This window comes from Dioscorea cayenensis, chromosome 18, assembly GCF_009730915.1.
Source record: "Dioscorea cayenensis subsp. rotundata cultivar TDr96_F1 chromosome 18, TDr96_F1_v2_PseudoChromosome.rev07_lg8_w22 25.fasta, whole genome shotgun sequence".
NCBI classification, from domain to species: domain Eukaryota; kingdom Viridiplantae; phylum Streptophyta; class Magnoliopsida; order Dioscoreales; family Dioscoreaceae; genus Dioscorea; species Dioscorea cayenensis.
Window position 1 is genome coordinate 21,793,389 of NC_052488.1, and position 24,691 is coordinate 21,818,079.

The following is a 24,691-nucleotide window of genomic DNA, read 5'->3' on the forward strand; positions in this document are numbered from 1 at the left end:
GGATTTATATTGAATGCTTAATGACAGCTCAAACCCATTTTATTTTTGTGTTAGTTATGAAATTAATGGACTCATAGTCATACCATGCTATTGACTTTGTCCGCTTCTCCCTGTCTCAACTCACTTGATCCAAGTCTATCACCAAATGATAATTTTGCATTTCATTTAATTGATATAATAATAACTAAAATTTGTTTAAACTAGAAGCTCAAGATTATTAGCTGAATAATCTGATCTCATGAATTCTGGACATATTGCTGATGATCTCCTAAAAACTACTCTAGAGTGTAATGCTCATGAAAATTACATCATTTGCATATAAACGTTAGTAGAATAACATCTCTATGTACTATTGCTTTTAACATGAGCAAATCTTGTATGATTGTAGTTATGTCCAATTCAGTCACAAACCAAAAACAACCACACGCTTGCTGAATATTACAACGATAACTAAAAAAGAAAGGTGCAGAAAATTAGAAATGAATTTAAGAATGAGCAAAGGGCAATGACATAAAGAAATTGCAGAAATTATGAAGGCACTTGAGAAGCAGCAGTATGCAAAACAAGGTGTCAAAATTTGTCCAACTTAGTCATGACAACAAAATAAAAAATAATACTGACAAAACACATTCCCGGAAAGATTACTCAGGCATAGACCTAAAGCTTAAATATGATGATGAATGAGTCTAGCGGCCTTCAAATCAAGCAGTCTCAGTCATGGGGTATTCAAACACCACATCCTTCCCAGAGAGCTTTCTGTAGACACCAGCAAAGGTCTCCAGCTTATATTCAGTGTTGTTTCGCTCCTTTGGGTCGAGGAAGATCTGTTAACAAGGAAAATTTAGATATCATAAATACAATGAACCCAAGGCCATGCCAATCTCTGGCAATTTGAATTTCAAATTAACCAACAACTAGAAAGGATTATCTCCTAAACATAACCGTATACACCCAATTAATAAGCTAGCTCAAGTTCAAGCTCAAGCTCAAGCCATGGCCATTAAGAAGATCACAAGGCAAAGGGAGGGGTACATTTGTGAAATCAGCAAAGTGATTTAGAGCAGATAGATGGTTAGTACTTCATATTGGCTACTCACCTTCATGATCTTGGAGCCATCCAATCGATACCTGATGCGCTTCCCAACAATTTCTGCAGGGTAGACGACATCCTCCAGAATGGCCTCATGAACAGCAGTGAGTGTACGGTTGCGTGGGCGCACAGCAGCTGAACCTTTCTTTGGTGGCTTCAATATTCTCCTTGAGGCAATCAGGATCACATCCTATATAAACATGGAAAATCTAAACAAATGAGCCTTCAAATATACTAAATTATGTGAAACCCATTTACTATCACCTACTTCGAGAAGCAGTAAATATAACAGAGCTGCAAGCACGCAGCTATAGATCCTGATTACCACTTTCATGAGTTAGAGAAATTAAGATGTTATTTTGTAAGTGTGTAACCTTAAATACCAAAAGGTATTGGCAAAAAAGAAAAGGATGGTGTTTTGCATGTTACAACAGTGTCTTGCAGAAGCTTGTTCTCTCACAAAAATGATTCTCAATGTTTCAAGGAATATTAGAATTTGTTAATGGCATTACAATGAAGAAAGAATTGATAAACAGATCATTTAGCTGATTTCAGAGAATTCAGTACTCCGCAAGTGTGTGGAGACCTATACAAATAGAATTATGAAAACAAAATCATGGTTGGTGAAAGAGAAAAGAAACACCACTAAATAAGTTGAATAATCCAAGAAATAAAAAGGTTAGGTGGCATGCAGCTAAGTGCCATACTTGGCCAATAAAAATCCAACAGGTGTATGAAAACTTGGTACAAAATAAACATAAGCAAATACTTCTTATAAAAGAAACGACAAGAAACCTCACCTTTCCACTGAACTTTTTCTCCAACTCCCTCACAAGTCTGACATGAATCTTCCGATAAGCCTTCCTAAGTCTAAAGGGGACATGAATAACAACAGCTTTCCGATTCCCAGAAATATCAAATTGCCTAAAGAAGGAGCCAATCAAAATTTGCATTTGAATTTGTTAATAACACATCCGAACAGAAAAGGAAAACAACCATGTGCTATGAAAAGATATATATATTCACTCACGCCGCTGAGTTGATAAAAAGATCTTTCAAGTCACTCTTCAGCTCCTGGTTACTGTTTTCCAAATCGAACAGAGCCTACAATATCTAAGAAATTAAATTAAAAATTTGAAAGCAAATTTATGACAACATTATGACACAAGCAGGCAAATATAGTTGACCTGAGCAACAGAATCCTCAAACTCAGATGGCTCAAGGCCCTTATCCTTCTGAATTTTCCTCCTTGCAGTAAACATCCTGTTTGATCTGTGTAAAACTACAACACGACATTGGACAAAAAAACTCAATAAATATACGCCAATACACCAATGAAAAACTAAAAAGGGAAAGTATATATCAGCAAAAAAAAATCTCAAGGGCAGTTCTTTCTGAAACAAGAGTTCAATATTAGATTCACAACTCAATAACAGTAATTGTTTCTTACTGGCTAATAAAGTTTAAGTGCAAATTCCAAACATATTACACAAGTTACGTTTCACTTGTATAACAGAAAGACCAAGGAAGATGCTCTTTAAGAAATATTTAGCAATGAGTCAATCCTTAGGCTACAATAGCACTGGTTACACCAAAAAATAAAAATGGCCAGGTATGGCAATGGGTAGCCTCTGCCATGTATGTGCTGGCTATAAAGAAACTGATTCCTTAATGACAGTAGCATAGAAGTTGATGTGTTGACTCATAATCAAAGCTTCCATTGCAAAGAACTTCATTCTCTAAGATTTCTAAGCTACGCAAGCCATTGCATCACCAAACTAAACAAATGCCAAACGTCTTAATTCTTTAAAACATGCTCACAACCTATCGATGCCTTCTTACTAATACAAACATGTCCGCCATTAAAAGAAATCATTAGCCATTTCCATAACAGCTAGTACTCAACTTGACCTTGTTACTAGGATATTAACTTCTCATACCAACCGTTCATTATTGTCACTTTACAACAACAGATCAATACACAATCAATCTACAACTACCATTTTTTCCATTTTCGTATACCCTTTCATTTTGCATATTCAACTCACAGCTACATTTTACATCCAGTGCAGTTTCAAAAAAAAATTGTTAAATACGAAACAGCAACCAAAGTAAACTTCCTAAGCAATAGCTTTAGCCATAAATTCTCACAATAACATTTCTTCAACTAAAAAAAAAATACATTTTTGCAAAACAAACACTTTGCAATGGAAAAGGCTTCCAAACTAACAAAGACCAAAGTGCTAACATTCTCAAGATGTGTTAACCCACAAGTAACATGAAGATAAAACTTAACCGCCAGGATACTGTACCACAATTCTTCACACTCATCAAAAGATTCAATTTTCAGGCTTAAATAAATCCACAATCACAAAAAATTCCACCGTCGTCCTAAGTCGCAACTCATGGGCCAAACAAATCGATAAACATAAAGATCAAAGCTCAGGGAAACATTCATCACACATTGCTATGAAAAAAAAAAACTTGTACAAACACAATCACCACAGGATTTACAGATCAAACAAACATTACAAAAGACAACAACTCGAAATTCTCATCATCAGATAATGAAACCAAGTAAAGAACACAACAAACACCATTTGAAACTTGAAAAAAAAACTCAACCAACATAGTATATTCAACACTTTCTTCTTAAATCACGAACAAAGATCAGGAAAGATCAAAAGGAAAGATAAGAAGAAGGGAATCCGAGAGCTAAAACCCTAACACTAGATGGATGGGAGTACCTGAAGATTGGCGGGCGAGGAGAACGGAAGAGCTGAGGATGGAGACGGATTGCGAACAGCGGCGGGATTAGGGTTTCTCGTTCGCGGTTTTTATTGGCGCTTTAAATGGGCCAGGCCTTATTGGGCTTGAAATTGAGTCCAGCCCATTTATATCTCTTGCCATGAATATATCAATTATTTATTTATTTATTTATTTATTTTAACTCTTATATATATATATAGGAATTTATTAAAGTTACTAAAGTGCGCAAGAGAGCTCACATAGTTTAATATGCTGAAAATAATAATTTTATTGAAAACTATAAGAATGAATAAGAAATTTATTTATAGGACCTAGATTAATGTAAATTTGGAAAAAAAATTATAACTAGTAAATTAGAATATAATGTAAATTAAATAATAGACGGAGGTGAGCAACAAGGGGAGACTTGTTTTATACTTTTAAATTTTCTAAGATTATAAATTTTAAGACTGTTTTTTTTATTTATGGGCTTTTAATTTAAGTAAAGATGATTTTTACATATTTTTAGGGAAGTTCATCATCAACTATAGAATTATACAAGATATAACAATAACAGTGTGGGAAACCTCCACATCTTTTTATCCATTATATATGCATTATATAATAAAAAATAAATAAAAGTGGCTTTAACAAAATTTAAATGAAAATAAATTTGTAGCCATTAATATAGTACTCCAAAAATATCAACTAGATTTAATTAATCAATGTTAAATATAAAAATCAATATCTTATGTATGACAATGTGTATACATATTATTAAGACCATCCAAAATACTTTACCTTATATTTCTCATCATTCATATTTGGTCCACTTTTGAAACAATGACCTTTTTTAATGTCATAAATAATTCTGTACATATTATTAGGTGAGACAATATTTAATCATAAAATGACATAAATATAATAAGGACAGTAAAAAATATATATATTCTTCATGCCCTTCATCTTTTATATATGCATTTTATACTAAAAAGAAAATAAAATATGACTTTATCAACATTTAAATAAAATTTAATTTATAGCCATTGATATCAATGATATGGTATTCCAAAAGTATCAATTATAGTTAATTGATGGGTAAATTTTTTAGTAGGTCACTAAACTTTGACTCATTTTCACTTTGATCATCAAACTTCAATTTGCATCAATTTGATCACTCAATTTTAATTTGATTTCAATAGGTAATAAATCAAAGGATTTCGGCCCCTCAAATAAACGATGTAGTTTCTTTTTCAACGACATGATAACTCCAATAGACTTAATAATGTCATAGGGAAGACTAATTCGGATTTTTCAAACAACCATGTAATCGATTAGGAGTTGAAATTTCTCGATTTATTCTTCGGTGAAATCAAATTAAAGTTTGAGTGACCAAATTGATACAAATCAAGCTCAGTGATCAAAAGTGAAAAATAAATCATGGGATTAAAGTGATCTAGTAAAAAATTTACCCGTTAATTGATCAATAATAACCATCACAATCCTTAAAAGAAAATGATACCACAATTACCTTTTTTATATATATCCACTTTGCCTTCTAATAAATAAGCATTTTAAATTTTTGTTTTCTCAATATTTATATTTGGTTTATTTTTTAAAACAATGACTTCATTTGATGTCATAAATAACTCCGTGCAAATTAGGTAAGTTCATTCTCAACCATTCACAAAGATACATACAACTAACAAGGACATCTACGGAAACTTCCTTGTGTTTTCTATATATATATATATATATATATATAATCAGATTTTATTTAAATTGTCAATGAAATATGAATGTATTTTATTGAATAATTTCAATAAATTTGTGATTTATCCACATTATTTCAATAAAGACAAGTCTAACCTATTTTTTTAAAGTTTTATTTTAATAAATTTGTGATAAATCTACAATTAGTAACATATATATATATCCTATTTTTTTTGAACTTTTTTTAATAAATTTGTAATTTATCTACATTAGTAATATATATATATATATATATGAATGTGTCTTATTAAATTATTTTTCCCCATTTTTTTGTTTTTATTTATAGATAATTTTATACAATAAACTAAATTATTTAGATTCTACAAAATAAATATTTCTTTGCACCCACCAAAATTCTCTATTATGTTACTAATAATATCCCATTCATAAAAATGGTCACAATTTTTTTTTTTCTTAAAAAATAGATATTATATAAAATGTGAGTTTCATTGCTTACATCTAAATTATTTTTTTCAAAATATAAAAAATATAACATAATGGAAATTATAATTTCCGCCATGTTTCCACACAAATTAACCATTAGCAATGTTTTTCCAGTGATGTTGATATACAACAAATATAATTCCAAACATGTCGACATAATGTTAACAACAGTGTGTCATTTGTTTGAATTTAACTAAAATTTTATTTTATTAGCAAGTCAAAGGCTGATAAAAATGTTTACATAAGAGCACGCTTGAGACCTCAACATTAATTAACTGTAAAATGAGATTAAAATTAATATATTATTCACAAGATATTCAACTTTGGACAGTGAGGACTACAAAATCATATCCATATATATATTAACAAAATGGTTAAGTCACATATGAGGGTGTGATATATATAGAGATTGGGTTATAAATTCATTCCCATAATCGTAAATGTTTTTTAGAACCACTGCACATGGTATATTTTAAACTCTTAATAATGAAATATCTTTCGCACACTAAATATTTTTTTTTTTAGATCCAGATAAAATAATGTAACCTTCTCAAACTTATTTAATTTTTTTTTTTCTTCAATATAAAAGGGAAGCCACATGATTCGAATTTCGGAGATAAGGTCGGTGACTTTGGGGTCTTGAGTCTTTTGTCTCCATTCCAACCAAATTCATAAACGTACTATGATGTGAATAGTCATTAAACAAAAATGACAACTCAACCTCTATCTCATCATTTTCAATGGACCAACTCATTTCGAATTCTACCGTTAGAAAGTTCAACATATTTATGGTTCACTTTCAATGGTCCTTTTTCTCATTTTGAATTAGACAGCTATTCTTTAAGAAACTAAAATAAAATAATAACATAATTTCATTACCACTGAATACTAGCTTCATCCATGAAAACTTTGAAGTCTTCTCTCTAGTCAACAGTGTGAATTCATTGTGTAGATGATTTCTAGTTATGTTTCCACTTCACATGCACATTCACATGTATATTTGATTTAAAAGACATTCCATACGAGGAATGAATAATAATAATAATAATTCAATGGCAAACTAAAATGAAACAGAAAACATACAAGTATGAGATAAGTTACATATATAATAATATTTTAATATCAAGCCCATTTAGCTAAGAGTGACATCAAACCAGTTCCAATGAGCAAAGAGATATTAATCAGAAGTTGAAGTTTCAATTTCTTTTGCACTCTTGGGTTCATGAAATCAGCAGCAAGAAGGTCCACAAGAGACATGTAAATGAGAATCCCAGCAGCAGCTGAGTTGAGAAGTCCTTCAATAATCAAAGCTCTGGGACTATCCTCATCATAACCTTTAGAAATCCCAATCCCAATTGCTATTCCAACTGGAGTAGTAAGTGAGAAAAACAACACCATTGTCACCATTGATCTCACTTTGAACTTTGCCTACAATAAATATACATATATTTACAAAACATATATACGCTTAAAAAACTACTATTAATTTTTTCAATAATTTAAACTTATACATGTACGTACCTGAGCTATGCATCCACCAAGACCCATGCCTTCAAAGAACTGATGAAAACTCAAAGCAACAACAAGAGGTCTAATGGCTGAAGGACTCTCTGATGCTCCTAATGATATTCCAATGATCACTGAGTGCACAACAATGCCCATCTCCAACACCTAAACACCAATCAAATCACACGTACTCACTATATATTAACCCTAACCCTAATTAATCTTACAACTATAAAACAATTAAGTCTTATATATATATATACACACACACACACACACACACACACAGAGATATATACCTGAGAGATGACACGATGGCGCATGAGTTCTGAGGAGACATGTGCATGGCCATGCACGGCATGATTGTGAGCAAGCGTGCCACCTTCTTCAGCTTGCTTAGCCTCATCCACAACCAGAGCTGCCTCATTAGAACTAAACCTGGTAGTGAAGTAACTAGTGGCCATGGTGTCCACCATTAGAGTTCCAATGGCAGCGATCATAGCAGTGAAGCCGGCGAAGGGGAAGTCTTGCCAAGGGTGGCAGTCCAAAGAAGAAGATGTTAAGTTTTCAAAGGCGTCCGGCAAGATGTGGACGAAACCGGTGGCTAGAATGACACCGGCGGCGAAGGCTTTTATAACAAAAAAGAAGTCTTTCTCCGGTGAGATTACTGGGATCCATTTGCTTAGGATAGGGAGGCAAATGCCAATTGAACCGGCGACAAGGATGGAGAAGATGGCGGCGATCTTTAGAGGTTGAGCTTTGGATTTATCACGGTCTCCTTTGCCATCGTCACAGTCTGCATGAGCTGAGAAAGGGAGGAGAAGTAGCAAGGCCATGAAGAAGATGATGGAGATGCTTTTGAAGTTCATGGTTGGTGTGTTAATTTGTGAGGGCAAATGGCAACACTTGTGTGTGTATCTTTATAGTCAAGAGTTTGCTTCGCGTTGAATTAACATGTAAATACAAACCGATATTGAAGGGTTGGTTCAATTAATTCAAGTGGTTTTAGGTCACATAAACAAGTGATTTTAAATTTAAATCTTTGCGTAAAAAATACGCATAGAGAAAAATAAGAAAGCCTAAGATATTTAGTTTAAATTGATTTAAAACGACCATTTTTTTTAAAGTTTTTCCAAACTAATTTAAAATATGTGGTTTTTAAAAAATTAACATGTAAAATGAAATACAAAGGTTTTAAGGAGCTTGACTCATCTGTTATAGAGTTTGACTCTAAGGAAATTGCTGTGTGAATGGGTGATACATGTCAATATATATAGTTATTTATTTTATAATGTGTTCTTTTTTAATAAAACAGTGGCTTGTTTATATTTTAGTATACTCTTATTATAGAGATTTGTTGATGGAGTCGTGTATATGTATGGCTGAGATATTACAGTTCCTAGGAGAAATTTATATGATGGATTTTTTTTTTAAAAAAAAATTTCTAGTTCTCTTGAGTTAATGCCTAATGGATGATTGGATGTAGTAGAATAGTTTTTTGTTAAAAAATACGTCTTAGAATTATTATATGATTTCCGACCAAAAGTTCATGGCTGTGCTTTATTTATTTTTTAAATATATTAGCTATCTTGAAAAATTATATTATATTATTTTGATATCGTAATGAATTAAGAGCTATGTATAAATATAATCCATCAATTATTTAGTAGAAGAAGTAATCCATTGTGCATAAATTGTGGAATATTTAATATGATTTATTGTTGATGTTAAAAAAAAATTTCCTCATCTTACAAAATTTAAAATAATATTTTAAATATTTTATTGATGATTGAAGATATTTTTTCTCTTCAAATTTTATTAATTTTGTTTCATTTGGTACTCAAATGGTCTAACCAACTCATAATCAGTCGCTTCTTACAAAATTGTCATGTGGTCTGTATTTTCAAAATAATAATAAATGATTTTCCATTTGTCCTAAATGTGTACAGTTAGAATTAGAAGATGTTCTAATAACTTATTAAATGGAAGGTAATATTTGTACTTTTGTATATCTAGATATATACATTATATATTTTTTTTGGAAAATTTTGACATGCACATGCATTGCCTGTACTACTTCATAGAATGCCAGGCTTACAATGGATGATGTGTCAATAATCAACATAAAATATCTATACATTCCAACCAATTGAAAGGTCTATGGTGTGTGTGATATATATATATATATATCTACGTTTTTTTTTTTTTTTTAATTTATGATACATGGAGAAGACAAGTGCCAAAGCATACACGCAGAGGTTAAATTCACCTCCTAGATAGTAGATTTCACATGAATAGTCTATGACGCAGAAAATCAGGTATCGATAGACCAAAAAATTATGGTCATGTATAATTAATTCATAACATATTAAAGTTAAAATATAAATTTCATATGATTTTCTTCTAACATCCAAGAAAATAAATTTTAAAAAAACAATGTAGGGCCACTTGTAATTTTATTACATAAAACCTTAGAATTTATCCTTTTCACGGTTGAATTATATCAATCCTCTCTTTGATGTAATATTATAAATTAAAGCCAAAGAGAGGATTGATATTATGAACATCATTTTCATAATATTATAAATTATCGATAGATGGTTCGTGAGTAGCTCGGTGTTTGGCTCGATAAGGGCTCGTTCGTGTTCATCTCATATTGTAAACTTGCTAAGTTTGAACATCATTTTCAAGCTCGATTAATAAACGGGTCAAGCTTGATCAGCCAAAAGCTTGGCTCGTTTTGGCTCGTGATCACTGTAAAAGTGAAGAATGAATTATGTTTTATCATTGATAAAGATGAACATATATATACAGAGAAAGATCTATGCATCCCTACAAATCAGTAACTGATTAGCAACAAATCAGGCTGTTAACTATAAATTAGTGATTACAATAGTATATACAAATCTTCTATTCTTAATATGGAAGATACGGAAGATTAATTTCCTAACACCCCCACACAACCCCCTCAAGTTGGACGGTGGATATCTTGTACTCCCAACTTACGTAACCATAGGAATAAAGATCTCTTTTCCCAGAGGTTTGGTTAGAACATCTGCCAATTGATGTGCAGATCTTACAAACTTTGTTGTTATGGAGCCATCTTGAATTTTATCTCTTATATAATGACAATCCATTTCAATGTGCCTTGTACGTTCATGAAATACTGGATTCGCTGCAATATGTAATGCTGCTCTATTGTCACAATACAATTCAGCAGGTTCTTGTTGTAGGATTCCCAAATCTCTGAGCAAATACCGAACCCAAGATAACTCACAGCAAGCTCCTGCCATTGCACGGTATTCTGCTTCAGCTGAAGAAAGTGAGACAGTTTTCTGACGTTTTGATTTCCATGAAATCAATGAAGGGCCAAGAAAGACACAATATCCTGTGGTTGATGACGATGTTTGCGTTCCACAACCCCATTTTGTTGAGATGTGTAAACACAAGAATGTTGAAAGATGACACTGTGATCGTTAAAAAAAGAACGAAGTGAGAGAAATTCTCCACCATTGTCACTTCGAAATTTTTTGATGCGAGAATCAAATTGAGTGAGAACATAACTGAAAAAGCGTTTTAAAAGAGATTGTGCTTCATCTTTGTTCCGCATCAAGAAAATCCATGTAAAACGTGTATAATCATCAACAATGGTAAGAAAGTAATAAGCACCAGAAAAAGAAGGGTGGCGATAACGACCCCAAATGTCACAATGAATAAGCTCAAAAGGTTTTATAGAAGAAATAATATTGGTATTGAAAGGTAGACGACTTTGCTTAGCCAAAGGACAAATAGGACAAGCATTATTTGACTCAACAGAAAAATTCAAAAAGTTCTTGGCAAGGAACCTCAGACGAGATGGTGAGACATGGCCTAGCCAATTATGCCAGAGGTCGGTGGGTGAGATGGTGAGATTGCAGACTGATCGGTTTGAGGATGAGGAGATATCTGTTGCTAGTGCCATCAAATAATACAATCCGTCACATTGTTTACCCAAACCAATCGTCCTCGTAGCCAAATCCTGCAAAATACACCAATAAGGAAAGAACGTCACGGAACAATTCAAGCCTCTAGTCAACTGACTCACGGACATCAAGTTGACTTTGAATGTAGGCACAGATAACACATCATGCAGATAATATACAGAATTTAGAGGCAAAGATCCTTTCGCAACAATATTTGTCCTTCCTCCGCTAGGCAATAATACTGGTGATAATGAGCAATTTGTATATGTGTGCAATAACTTAGATGAAGAAGTAATGTGGTTTGTCACCCCACTATCAATAATCCAATTGTGGGAAGCGACAGTGGACAAACTGGCTTTGTTACTGCATTCACATTAGAACTAGAGCCTTCACCTTGATTATTGAGAAGTAACAAAAGCTGTTTGAGTTGGGCTTCAGACAAAGCAACTGCAGGCCTACCTTCATGCTGGCTTGATGCCTCAGAAACATGATTAGCTGAATAAATATCCCTATTTGAATTTTGGCTAAAATTCTTCTTTGATTTTGGGTGGCCTGGTGGATATCCATGTAGCTTAAAACACTTTTGGGTCCAATGGCCCAAATCTCCACAATATTTGCATACAGGGCGACCTCTTCCGGAACCATGACGTCGATCTTTATCTTGGCGTCCTATGAATTCCCGTGCTTGAGGAGGAGATCCATTAAAACTTTGTAATTTTTGCTCAGTTCTTATTGTTGTAGAAGGAGTCGTCTTGCTGTGAATTGCTGCCATGGCTGCGATGCTAGTACTTGAATCGCTGAGTAAGATCACCGAACTGAGGATGCGCTGCTTTTCTTCTTGGGTGACTAGTGAGTAAGCTTGTCGGATTGAGGGCAAAGGATTTATCAAGAGGATTTGACCTCTAATTGCATTATAAGTCTCATTCAAACCCATCAAGAATTGTATCAGTTTTTGTTGATCTGCTTGTGTTCCATATGAAGCGTCTGAATATGTGGCCAATTCATCCCATAAGCTCTTCAGTTTGGTATAGTAAACAAAGATAGAGAGTTGTTCTTGTCGAAGAGAAGCTATATCTCGTTGAATCTCAAAGATTCGAGGTGCGTTGCTTTGAGAGAATCGCTCACGAAGATCCTCCCAAACTTCATGAGCAGTGGGATAATATATCACACTGTCTGCAATTTCTGGATCAAGAGTATTGATGATCCAAGAATGGACCAGGTCATTGCACCGAGACCAAACAGCATGGCCTTCAGGATTAATTTCTTCTAAAGGAGCTTTGATAGAACCATTAACGAACCCGAGTTTGTTTTTGGAGTTTAAGGCCAGCGTCATAGCCCGTTTCCAACTAGAGTAATTGTCCCGATTCAAGGATTTGGAGACTAGAATCATACCTGGATTGTCTGAGTGATGAGTGAAATAAGGATTTGAGAAATCTGCCTTCAAAGAATCTGCAGAAATTTCAAAACTGCCACTTTTCTTGACATGATAAGCAGGATGAGGAGGTGGTGGAAGCAAATCTTCACCGGCCATGATGATTGAAAAATAGATGCTACACAAGAGATTAAAGTGCAGCAATGATGAGTCAAGATCTTAGTCTCTCTCTGATACCATGTAAAAGTGAAGAATGAATTATGTTTTATCATTGATAAAGATGAACATATATATATAGAGAAAGATCTGTGCATCCCTACAAATCAGTAACTGATTAGCAACAAATCAGGTTGTTAACTATAAATTAGTGATTACAATAGTATATACAAATCTTCTATTCTTAATATGGAAGATACGGAAGATTAATTTCCTAACAAACACAGCTCGCAAACAAGCTCGTGACCAAGCTCATGAACAAGCTCGTTTATAAGCTCGATTGTGAGCTAGTTTATATATATATACATGTATATGTATATTAAGGTGTATATGTGACTATGCCATTGTTGTCAATTTGAGTTACACATATAGGGCTATAAACTACTATTCGAAGGCTCAACTCATTAAAAGCTCGGGTTAGCTAGTTCATTAAGTTAAATGAGTTCGTAAGATAAACGAGCCAAGCTTGAATACCACCAAACTCGGCTCATTAACTCGTGTGAACAACTCGTTTATTGTATAATTAAAAACTCGTTTATATTGTCATTTACAATTTTATTTGTAACAATTGTTAATATAATCAAACTCAAATCAAGTTGAGTCACACTTGATAATGATTCATTAAATAAGTTTACTAAATAAAAAAATAGAATATAAAAAATTTAGTCAAGCCTTAATCAAGCTAACGAGCTAAGTCTAAGCTTCGAATTTTCTTAACAAGTTGAGCTCGAGCATGAAGCTCGAAATAAGCTCGATCAGAGCTCGAGCTCGGTTAAAATAGTAATAAGCCAAGCTTGAACATAAAAAATGAAGCTCGAAGAAAGCTCGGCTCGAGTTCAAGCTCGATTAAATAGTAACGAGCCAAGCTTGAACAATGCAAAGCTCGGCTCGGCTCGGCTCGGCTCGTTTACAGCCCTAGCCATGTCTATGATTTTATTTATTTTAAAATTTAAGAAAACATCACATTTTATCCAAAATTTGTCCAAAAAAAACAGACGCAAGTAAATTCTAATTATTTAGAATCATAACTATTGTTCTAACTAAAAAGAGTTGATGAATAATAGCTCACATATATCGTCGGGCCATGTTTTGAATAATAGACGACAAACGCCTTTTTTATATAAATATAAACAGTATCGAACAGTACTAAAACCCGGATGTACAGTGTATGTACAGTATGAGAATAATATAAAAATGAATAATGTATGAACAGTACGGTGAATAATACTGTCGGGGAGGGATTTGAACTCATGATCTCCCCCTTATACTTTGGTGTCATACCATTGAAAAGTACTGTCGGGCCGGGCCATATTGATTTAAACATTTGTTTTTTTGTCCCCGGCTTGATATTTATTAAAGTCTCATCTCCCATTTGTCTTTCTCATATTTATAAAGTTTTTTATATTATTAAATATTATAAATATATTTTTTTTAACCCGCCAACTTCTCAATAAGCATGTTTATTATCTTCAATTGGTTATTGTTACATTTAAAAAAGAATTATGAGGAGTTTTATTAGTAATAAAAAATTTAAAAATAAATAGTGTAATTGGAGTGTGTAAAATAGGTTTGTTTATTTAAAAAATAAATAAATTTCAATTAATTAAAAAAATAAAAAAAAATACACGTGGGTACAAGAAACAAATACGAAGGCAAACAGACACACCTGATCCACAAACATTGGAAGAGGAATACGACCTAAATCATACTAAACAGATGATCATTTAAAAAAAAAAAACTAGAATATATATATATATATATATATATAAAGTTTTTGCATTAACTTCATAATGAACAATACATATCAATCCATACAAATTAATTATCGTAATTGCATAAATTATTTAGCAAACATAATCTTAAAATATATTCCCATCTTGTTTGCTCTCTTAAACTGCTATTAAACTGATGAAACTTTTTTAATAAATTGGTTTAATTTCTTCAGGGCATAAAATTTTAATCACAGTTAATACTGATTAAAATAAATCAATCTAGTTATTAATTAATCTTATTAAAAAAAAAAAAGGATTCCTATTATAAGATATTTGTTTGGAGTATATAGGTGGAATAATTTGAGAATAAATTAATTGAGCATATTATTATGGGGTGAGTAAACACGTTCAAACTCTTAAGATTATAAAATAAATTAGTGCAGCACCCCCAAATTATTTTCAATGCAATCCTTGCTGGTAATTAATGATCTTATACGACAGATGATCAAGAAAACACACCAAAAGGATGGTCTCTAGATAAAGTAAACCTCAGCTTTATTCTTTCATGGCTATATATAAATATATAGATTAATTGCTCTAAGACCTCACAGAATCCATGCACTTTTGGAGTTTAATTAGCAATAAAATTGAGCCAATATGACATAATGTTCAAGGGGAAAAAAGAAATATTCATTACTAAAGAGAAGCAGAAATAATTCTGCAGGAAAAAACCTTCTATGCAATCATTCCAGTGTAAATGACATGGCTAAAATAAACTATTGAATTTATTCATTCACTCATGCATTTAAGCTCACTTGGCCAAAAGTGACATCAAACCTGCACCAATGAGTTAAAAAGAGCAATCAAGGGGGGAAAAAGAGCAATTCATTAGTAAAGAGAAGCAGAAATTCTGCAGAAAAAAAAAACCTTGTATGTAACTTGTGTCATTCCAGTGTAAATGACATGGCTAAAATAAACTATTGAATTCATTCATTTAAGCCCACTTGGCCAAAAGTGACATCAAACCTGCCCCAATGACTAAAAAAGAGCAATTCATTAGCAAAGAGAAGCAGAAATTCTGCAGGAAAAAAAAAAACCTTTTATGTAACTTGTGTCATTCCAGTGTACATGACATGACTAAAATAAACTATTGAATTCATTCATTTAAGCCCACTAACCTGCCCCAATGAGTTAAAAAGATCAGTTCATTAATAAAGAGAGGCAGAAATTCTGCAGAAAAAAAAAACCCCCTTCTATGTAACTGGTATCATTCCAGTGTAAATGACATGGTTAAAATATAACTATTGAACTCATTCATTCATTCATGAATTTAAGCCCACTTGGCCAAAAGTGACATCAAACCAGCTCCAATAAGTAAAGAAATATTAATCCCAATTTGAAGTTTCAACTTGCTTTGCACCCTTGGGTTCATAAAATCAGCAGCCAAAAGGTCCACAAGAGCCATGTAAATAAGAATTCCAGCTGCAGCTGAATTCAGAAGCCCTTCAACAATCAAAGCAGTAGGACTATTTTCATTATAAACTGAAGAAATCCCAATCCCAACTGCTATTCCCACTGGAGTTGTCAATGAGAAAAACAACACCATTGTTGCCATTGACCTCACTTTAAACTTTGCCTACAATAACATATAAATAAATAACATACATTAAATCAACTACTCTCATATACTTTTTACAACATAAAAAATTAATTATATAAAAATGCATGTACCTGAACTATGCATCCACCAAGACCCATGCCTTCAAAGAACTGATGAAAACTCAAAGCAGCAACAAGAGGTCTAATGGTGGAAGGACTCTCTGATGCTCCTAATGATATTCCAATGATCACTGAGTGCACAACAATGCCCATTTCCAACACCTGATTACCAATTAATTAATTATCTTTTAAAAAAACGATTTTTTTAATTAATTATGATTAGAAAAAAAAAACAGAGAGGAAAAAGACAAACCTGAGAGATGATACGGTGGCGAATGAGGTCGGAGGAGAGATGATCGGAGAAAGCAGGGCCATGGGAATGGCCGTGAGTGGCATGCGTGTGAGCGTGCATGTCTCCGGCCACCGTGCCGTCTTCCACCGTCTTCATCTCATCGGTAGCCAACGCTACATTCCTAACACTAGACCTAGTGTAATAACTAGAAGCCATGGTGTCCACCATTAGAGTTCCAATGGCGGCAACCATGGCGGCTAAGCCGGCGAAGGGGAAGTTATGCCAAGGGTTGTCCTTCAAACAAGGAGAAGTTAGGTTATCAAAGCCGTCAGGCAAGATGTGGATGAAACCAGTGGCGAGAATGACGCCGGCGGCGAAGGCTTTGATGATAAAAAAGACATCTTTATCAGGGGAGATAGCTGGGATCCATTTGCCGAGAATAGGAAGGCAAACACCAATGGCTCCGGCGACGAGGATGGAGAAGACGGCGATGATCTTCAGAGGACGAGCTTTGGATTTATCACGGCCTTCCTCGTCGGAGGAGCAGTCACAGTCTGCATGGGCAAAGAGAGGGAGGAGAAGTAGTGAAGCCATGAAGAAGATGAAGATGAAGGATGATGATGATGATGATGATTTCATGGTTGTTTGTTTTAATTGTGAGAAGGTATTGAATGAGTTTTAAGAGTATTTATATAGTTTTGAGAAGTTTGAGGAATTTGGAAAGATTGAATGGCAACATGATGTGCTCATTTTGTTTTCATTTTTTTTTTTTAATAAATAACTGCAATTAATTAATTAGAATGATTGGTGTTAGAAGGTGTGTAAAGTGTAAACAATACGTAGGAGTTTTGAGTTGACTCAGTCTTGTTTAGAATATACTACACTTTTAAAAAAATGAGGGTAAAAACTAAGCATAAAGCGAAAAAGAGAAGAAAAGGATGGTGTTGGAACTGAGTGGCATCTCTGCTTTTTGAATATCATGGACTTGTTTTTTTATGTATATATATGACTGTTTTGGAGTGAAGGTTGGTGAGAAATGGACGGTGGTGAACTGTTTAGATGTAGTATTTGGGCACGATGTGAGGTTGAGATTGAAGATGTGACATTCAGTGGCATCCAATATGACTGGTTGTCTTCATCCTTGAAATATAAACAAGCGGGGCCAGAATAGAACTATGCCTTCTTAGATAAAAAGTATGTTAAGTGCATTACGTTCATTCTCCTATATGTTTTGCCATCTCTCACATCAATACAAGGACCTTTTTGGTATCATATTCTTTGAACAATCACATGTGAAATCCAATTAGGATTCGGCCATAAATTTTAAAAAAAATATGCATCATAACCTTTGATGGACGGGAATTTTTGTGGAAAATATATAAAAGTGGTAATGACACTAGATGAATTCTTTTGAGTAGTTTCTCTGGTGGAGAAATCAGGAGGATATCAGCTCTCTGTTTCGGGTATGTCGAGCACCATAGAAAAAAGATCTCTAGAAATCAACCCGAGAAGAATAACCCCGGCCGTTCTGCGCATTTCCTCTGAATCTTCGTATTAAAGAAGACAAACCAATCTGTAAGAACAGGCATAACAACTATCAGATGGATTCGATGTCTGCGCTTTTTGATCTAAGCATGTGAACAATGTCATAATAATGAATTCAAGTTTTCACAGCGAATGACTGAATAAAATGTTTTGTTTCTTCATAATAGAATGTGGAGTATACACGTTTATTTTATGTTAAATCAAAAACTTACCCAAGCTCTTTGTGGTAAACTGACCCAAAGTTCCAAGTTAGGTATTGCCTGAAAGAGAAATGAGAAAAATTGGGCGAGTTTTTTAAAAAAAAGAAAAAATTCAATAAATGGAAAACACAAGCACACAAAGCACCAACAACGGGCGCCAAAAGTCAATCCATACACGAGCACACAAAAATTGGGTGAGTTACTCTGACTTTGCAATTGCCCACATTTGCAAATTCCATAACAGAAAAGCAATCCAGACATGCAGAATATGAAGTAATCACTGATTCTTTTTTATAGCTGGACATATAACTCAAGAGTCATTCTAATAATTCTCATCTCTCACCCATAACATGATGTACAAAATGAATGATATAGTTAGAATGTCCACAGAGAAAAGTCAACCCAATTTTATGCAAGACAGAGCTTCAGAGTGAAAAAGCATCCAAAACAAAATGGAGATAATCAGTTACTCTATTACTCTTTTTAAGTTTCAACTTTGTAGCAAGGGAAAATGGAAGCCATATTATAGCATGTTAATTTTTAGCAAGAGGTTTTTTTTGTCTGTTCTTTGGCCATAGCCTATTATGTTCATTTTTGTACTCCATATGCTTCTTTCTTTTAACTAATGTGGCTTATCCGCTTTAATCGAAATAAACTAAAATCAAATAAAAATTAAAACAGGGTGAGGGGGGAAGCCATACCTCAACACCATGAATTCCAAGGAAAAAGAACCTATAAACGGTACCGGCCAAAAGGTATCCACCAAAGAGACACAAAAGTCTGAAATACAAAAGCAATATCAGTACAGTGACCAAATCTACTTGTGTGATTTAACTTTGTCAAGAAAGGAAAGGAGCATAAGCTAGACTAGAGAATCTGAAGTTGGGATGTTGAAAAAGAAAACACTCACATAGTCATTAAAATACTAAACCAGCCCCAACCTCCTCCATTAGCAGAGATAATCTTGGGACAACCGGATGGATGCCTTAGCACTGTAGCCTGTGAAGCCATACATCATGATTCTGAAACATAACGTATAATCACAATAAAAGATCTCAAATCATAGCACTAGGCATTACCCTATTTCTATCTTAATCCAAAGGCACATGGTCTTTTAACAATGGGGCTAGGTACACAAGCATCAGATACGGGCAATGAGGCGTCAATTTTTATGGAAGAAATACTCCTACAGCTACCCGCATAATCTTGACCTCTACTCTTTTCCTCTCAACATTATGATCCTGGTCACATCATAGAACCTCACCAGCAGCGAACAACATTGCCCCACCCAGAAGCATCAATGCTACTTTTGACCAATAAGGGAGTCCCAATCAAATTGAAATTAGTCATTAGCCGTGACTTCGGTGAAAATAAAATCAGTCCCTTATTATGGCTTGTCCCTCATTCCAAAGAAAGAAAAGATATTATATATCAAAGCACAAATGGCAATTCTGGCAAGCCCATTAAATATGTCAAGTGTCCCAAGGTTGCAAACATTCTCTGTAGCCAGTTTGGTCAGTAAAATCACAGATTTTATCCTGATTATTGGATTTTACATTGTGCATTCTTTGTCAAGCATTTGCATTAAGCAGGTGATCTACTGTTGTCCACTAACGACCTTTTTTTTTTTTTTTATCCTAACGTGTGTTTGTTCTTGCACTGAATTAGGTCTTCTAAACCTTATCTGGGCTTTGCAAGTAGCTACAGGCTTTTATCTTTACTTTTTCTTTAAGTTAATCTTTGATTGCACATGCCCACAACATGGGTTTACCTACTACTCTCAGTATGCCCAATTGCTTTACAAACTTCTCACATGGTTGATCCAAATAACTCATGCTATAGTTTTTATTTATAATTGAAAGTACTCAAATGCTTAACGAGTTGCATAAAACTTACATAGTTGCACCCCCCAAGTATGTCTAGAGAAATTGGTGGCTGCAAGGAATAAAAGTTGAAATCATATCTTCAAACTGAATTAAAAAAGTTAGAAATCCAAAAAGATTGTGAAAAGAGCAGAACAATACTTGGGCTTCATTTCTATCACAAAAAACAGAAACAGAAAGTGAACAATTGTCCTTCAGGCCAATAGCTGACATCCTAACTATAACACCTTTTAGCGGATTGTCTTCATCTGTATAACCAAATTGCAAACTCTGAAATCAATGGAAATGAATATATGCAATTCATTCTAATGATACCATTCATTCACAAAAACTAAATATTAACGTGCATTTGTAAATCTATTGCATGGTAATCCCTTTTACCTTGGACCAATCCACCAGCAAAAGTAATCACTTAACAAATAGCAACAAGCCAAACAAAAACCTATAGTGCTTGTCTATATAACTAACTGAAAAGGGGCACACTTCCAAATCATCTTATGAAGACTTCTAATGAATAGGATATATAAAAAATTACTCTCAGACCACATATACTGCTTTTGTAAATGGCAGAACATCAAGAATGCAGAAACTGAAACAAAGGCTTACACCAATATCATTTTCACCTTGACTCATGATGTGCATATATTGCATCGAGTGCAAAAGAATATACAGGTGGACACTTTAAAATAGTCAGGTAATTGGATATGATGATGTAGATGATAGACTTCCTAGTTTAGTGAACAAGAAAATATAAGTTTGAAACAGTGAACCTGTGGTCCCCAATGATCAATCTTATTGATTCATTTAGAACACTCAAATTAAAACACAGACCATAGAAAGCGCGCACACACGAAACCCTCAATATAACTTACAGAATAGAAATTACCTATGGGTTTAATGTCTATGTTTGATGGTTGTCCAACAGTGGTGCAAACAAAGTATCCTGAATAAAAAATAATTGAATAAATAAGCACATTTTACAAATATATAGCTTGAGTGCACAATAAATCCAGGCATAAACTAACCAAAACAAAGACTATAAAAACAGAGTATGCTAAGCTGAACATTTGGAGACAATAAGAAAATAAGATTCAGATGCTACAAATCGCCCTGTTCCATTGGCATCTTAAAAAGAAAATAACAATTTTAAAAATCCTAAAAAGCGCAAAATAAGATAAGAATGAAGTGTTCTAGTTCAGCAAAACAAATGCTGAAGTGTGACATGCAGGAAGGAAGCTTTACAATCAAATTTCACCATGAATACACTATACATGCAACACTATTAGGTTCAGAAGAAATAAGTTTAAGCTGAAAAGTCGTTCAATCCATCTACAATAAAGTCAGCCCTCAAAGGAAATTCTAAGCATGTACTCACAGTGAAAGCTAACGCAAGTCATCATGAGAGCTTTTTGCTGATTATAATAAAAGAAGAAGAAATTCATGCAAATTTTGGAAGTGTTGTCGATGCTATAATACTTAATTGCTCAAGTACAGAAGGTTTGGGTTTACTTCCTTGACAAATAACCACAGAAGAGCATATTCAGAAAGACATGCAACAAGAGATGTTAGTGCAGAGTTTCACTTCACATACAAATTTTAAATCAGCTGTGTTCAATTGATGGAACCTACGAGGTAAACTAAACCACAAATCAAACAAAACAATTTTTTGGGGCTAAAATAAACCTGGGAGCTGGTTTAAAGTTATTCATCTAAGATTCTAGGTAATACAATTTCTGAGTAAAAAAATTTTATTAGCCTATCCAATTCATTTTACTGAAGACATCACATCAGGTAAAAAATCATATGTTTCATGCCATCCATCTAGTTCTGCTTATTGGCACCATCTATGCCAATGTTTGCCTTCAATGAGAGTCAAACTCATAGGAATCAAAGTGAAACAGAAAACTGAATAAAGCATGTTCACCTCCAATGTCATTTGATACTAGTGCACTGCAAGCTGTACCACAACCTGACGGACCTCCACAGCCCTAAAACAGTGCTTGCAAGAAAGTTCAAATCTTTTGGATAGAAATGCAGAAGTAATAGAAAGCATAGCTATGACTTCCTACAAATTATGCTGAATTATTAGATAACAGAAGCAATCTACAATCAACAGCATGCATTCCAGGCTTCGGTTGCTTCGGAACAAAGAATTAAATGTGTGTCAGATGCAATAAATATTACCATCAAAGAAAAGAAATACAAATATCAATGTGATATTGATAATGTGAGGTGTGCTGCAAAGTATCTTACAGATTCCAACCATATCTAAACAAAGATGGCGATTCTCAAAAATGGCAGAAATATAGTTCCATTCATGCAAATATAAAGTTTGAATGAAAGATATATATTGCATAATTACACAATTGATAATCCATTTTTCAGTAACAAAATTATCAAAATGCTACTTTTGAGGCATGCTTGGACCTGAAAGAATTCTTCTCTTCTTACAAATGTCATGATTGTAGAGAATAAATGACTGGAATTTTTATAAAGCTAACTTAGTAAGAAATGAGATGCTTTAGTGTATAAATAAAGAACATTGAAAGATAGAATAGCCAGCAAAGTACCTGGCAGATAAAGCATCTGGGAGGATCATGATTAAATATCATTGAATCGCATAGCTGTCACATACAAATTGACATTATTGCAGTATACAAAAAGAAAACTGTTTCTAAGAAAAATATAAAGCATAAATGGCTCCCCTATTTCGAAATTTCATTGAAAATATGCTTCAAAAAATAAAAATAAAAAAACACGATAAAAGGGAGTAGTTTTTTTTTTTTTTGGTTAGTAGCAAGTCTTTCTATGATTCTCCAAAAAGGTGGGCAAAATTAGCAGAAGGGCAACAGGGAAATTTTCACTTTAATTATAGACATTGTCCTGTGATTTACAGAAATGATAACCTTTGAACTTGGAAAAATAAAATAAAAGAATATCATGGCGAACATTTAGCTTTAAGTTATATGGTGGCTCAATGGAAATCAGTGTAGATGCAGGAAAATGAAAATTCCAGCAAGGGTAGAAAATCTAGAGATAATGCAAGCTAGACTAAGATAAAACAACCAAGAAGCATAAGCATATTTCGATTTCAACATTACAGGCAGCTCTAGAATAAAGCATTAATAAATTGGTAAAACGTGGCCAGAAGAACAAAGAAATGATGGATGAAGTAGACAACAGCATACTATGAAACTGAATTTAAGTGGATAGCGTTGGGAAGATCTAAGAACTAGGCGAGAAACAGACAAACATAGAGAGCCTAAAGTTCTAAACATAAAAAATGAATCACCACAGCCAAGCAATCCAGAAATAGAGCTTTGGCTGCAATGGAAAATCAAGGAAGTTAAATTCAATTCTCACAAATAAGGCAAGGCAATAGCTAAAGAAACATCGGTTTATGTTCAGCTGAATGATTTTCAGCATCTCAAGATGAATATGTTGGTTGCATTAACAATGAAAAGTGCACTCTCATGTTAACTAGTACATAGAACAGACCAAGAAAAGAAGCAGATGATGTGACAATTAAAAAGCCAAAGGAAAAGGTAACCTGATGAAGCCAACCTGAAACCAAAGCAAACTTGTGTTGACTGCTACCTTGTAAAACCTACAAACAAGAAAAGTAAATCTAATTACTTTATAGCAAAAAATGGAAACAAAAAATTAAACAATCTCCACAAAGTTTTCTAAACAGAATTAAATCCAAAAAATAAGAGCTTCTTTCGGTTTCAGAGAACAGGGGATCAAATATATCTCACATTTCATGATTTTTTTTTTAAAAAAAAGACCTTGACCCTACAAGATTCAATGGAGTACAAAGAAATCAAAAGACAAAATCAGAATCAAAACCATCCAAATGATCTAAAAATCAAGTCTTTACCCATCCTCGCTAAGGGCGCCATGAGGGTAATTCTTGATCGGCAACGCCAAGCTGTAATTATAAAGAGTGCTACCGCGGAGAAAGCTGAGGTCACACGAGGTTCCCACGGCGGGAAGCGGCAGAAGACCAACAAGCAGTGAGACGAGAAGCCATGGGACGACGACGGCGGCGGCCACGGTGGAGCTACCCCGTTCCGGCGAGGGCATCTCGGCGAGGGTGTGGCAGCGTCTTCACGAATCGCATTAGAAAGAGGAGACAAGCGTGTCAGTTCGCTTGTGACGACGACGATGAAGCCATGAAAGGCCTTCAGTGATCTAACGGTGATGATCGCGTGTCTACCTGTCTGATTTTATGGTTTTTAAAAATAAGAATTATTTGATTTAAATTGTTTTTTCCCCTTTATTTTTGT

At 33.8% G+C, this 24,691-nt stretch overlaps 4 protein-coding genes across 4 annotated transcripts; all 4 read right to left on the minus strand.

The window, feature by feature from the left end:
• Positions 1 to 492: 492 nt before the first annotated feature.
• On the minus strand, positions 493 to 3,894 carry LOC120282698 (40S ribosomal protein S7). Its single transcript, XM_039289551.1, has 6 exons — positions 3,838 to 3,894; positions 2,278 to 2,372; positions 2,121 to 2,194; positions 1,891 to 2,014; positions 1,098 to 1,280; positions 493 to 824 (listed from the first exon to the last, which is right to left on the minus strand). The coding sequence occupies exons 2-6, from the start codon at positions 2,350 to 2,352 to the stop codon at positions 702 to 704; spliced, it is 579 nt and encodes a 192-aa protein (XP_039145485.1). The 5' UTR covers positions 2,353 to 2,372; positions 3,838 to 3,894; the 3' UTR covers positions 493 to 701.
• Positions 3,895 to 7,054: 3,160 nt separating this feature from the next.
• On the minus strand, positions 7,055 to 8,484 carry LOC120282306 (zinc transporter 8-like). The gene is made up of 3 exons (XM_039289087.1): positions 7,861 to 8,484; positions 7,577 to 7,726; positions 7,055 to 7,483 (listed from the first exon to the last, which is right to left on the minus strand). The coding sequence occupies exons 1-3, from the start codon at positions 8,428 to 8,430 to the stop codon at positions 7,178 to 7,180; spliced, it is 1,026 nt and encodes a 341-aa protein (XP_039145021.1). The 5' UTR covers positions 8,431 to 8,484; the 3' UTR covers positions 7,055 to 7,177.
• A 7,422-nt stretch (positions 8,485 to 15,906) lies between these two features.
• LOC120282305 (zinc transporter 8-like) lies at positions 15,907 to 17,437 on the minus strand. Its single transcript, XM_039289086.1, has 3 exons — positions 16,796 to 17,437; positions 16,555 to 16,704; positions 15,907 to 16,459 (listed from the first exon to the last, which is right to left on the minus strand). The coding sequence occupies exons 1-3, from the start codon at positions 17,411 to 17,413 to the stop codon at positions 16,154 to 16,156; spliced, it is 1,074 nt and encodes a 357-aa protein (XP_039145020.1). The 5' UTR covers positions 17,414 to 17,437; the 3' UTR covers positions 15,907 to 16,153.
• A 532-nt stretch (positions 17,438 to 17,969) lies between these two features.
• On the minus strand, positions 17,970 to 24,624 carry LOC120282466. Its single transcript, XM_039289287.1, has 11 exons — positions 24,283 to 24,624; positions 23,967 to 24,009; positions 22,973 to 23,026; positions 22,327 to 22,390; positions 21,289 to 21,345; positions 20,544 to 20,650; positions 20,416 to 20,454; positions 19,430 to 19,518; positions 19,221 to 19,299; positions 18,532 to 18,579; positions 17,970 to 18,347 (listed from the first exon to the last, which is right to left on the minus strand). Exons 1-11 carry the CDS (start codon positions 24,486 to 24,488, stop codon positions 18,267 to 18,269), a joined length of 867 nt encoding a protein of 288 aa, XP_039145221.1. The 5' UTR covers positions 24,489 to 24,624; the 3' UTR covers positions 17,970 to 18,266.
• Positions 24,625 to 24,691: the final 67 nt, after the last annotated feature.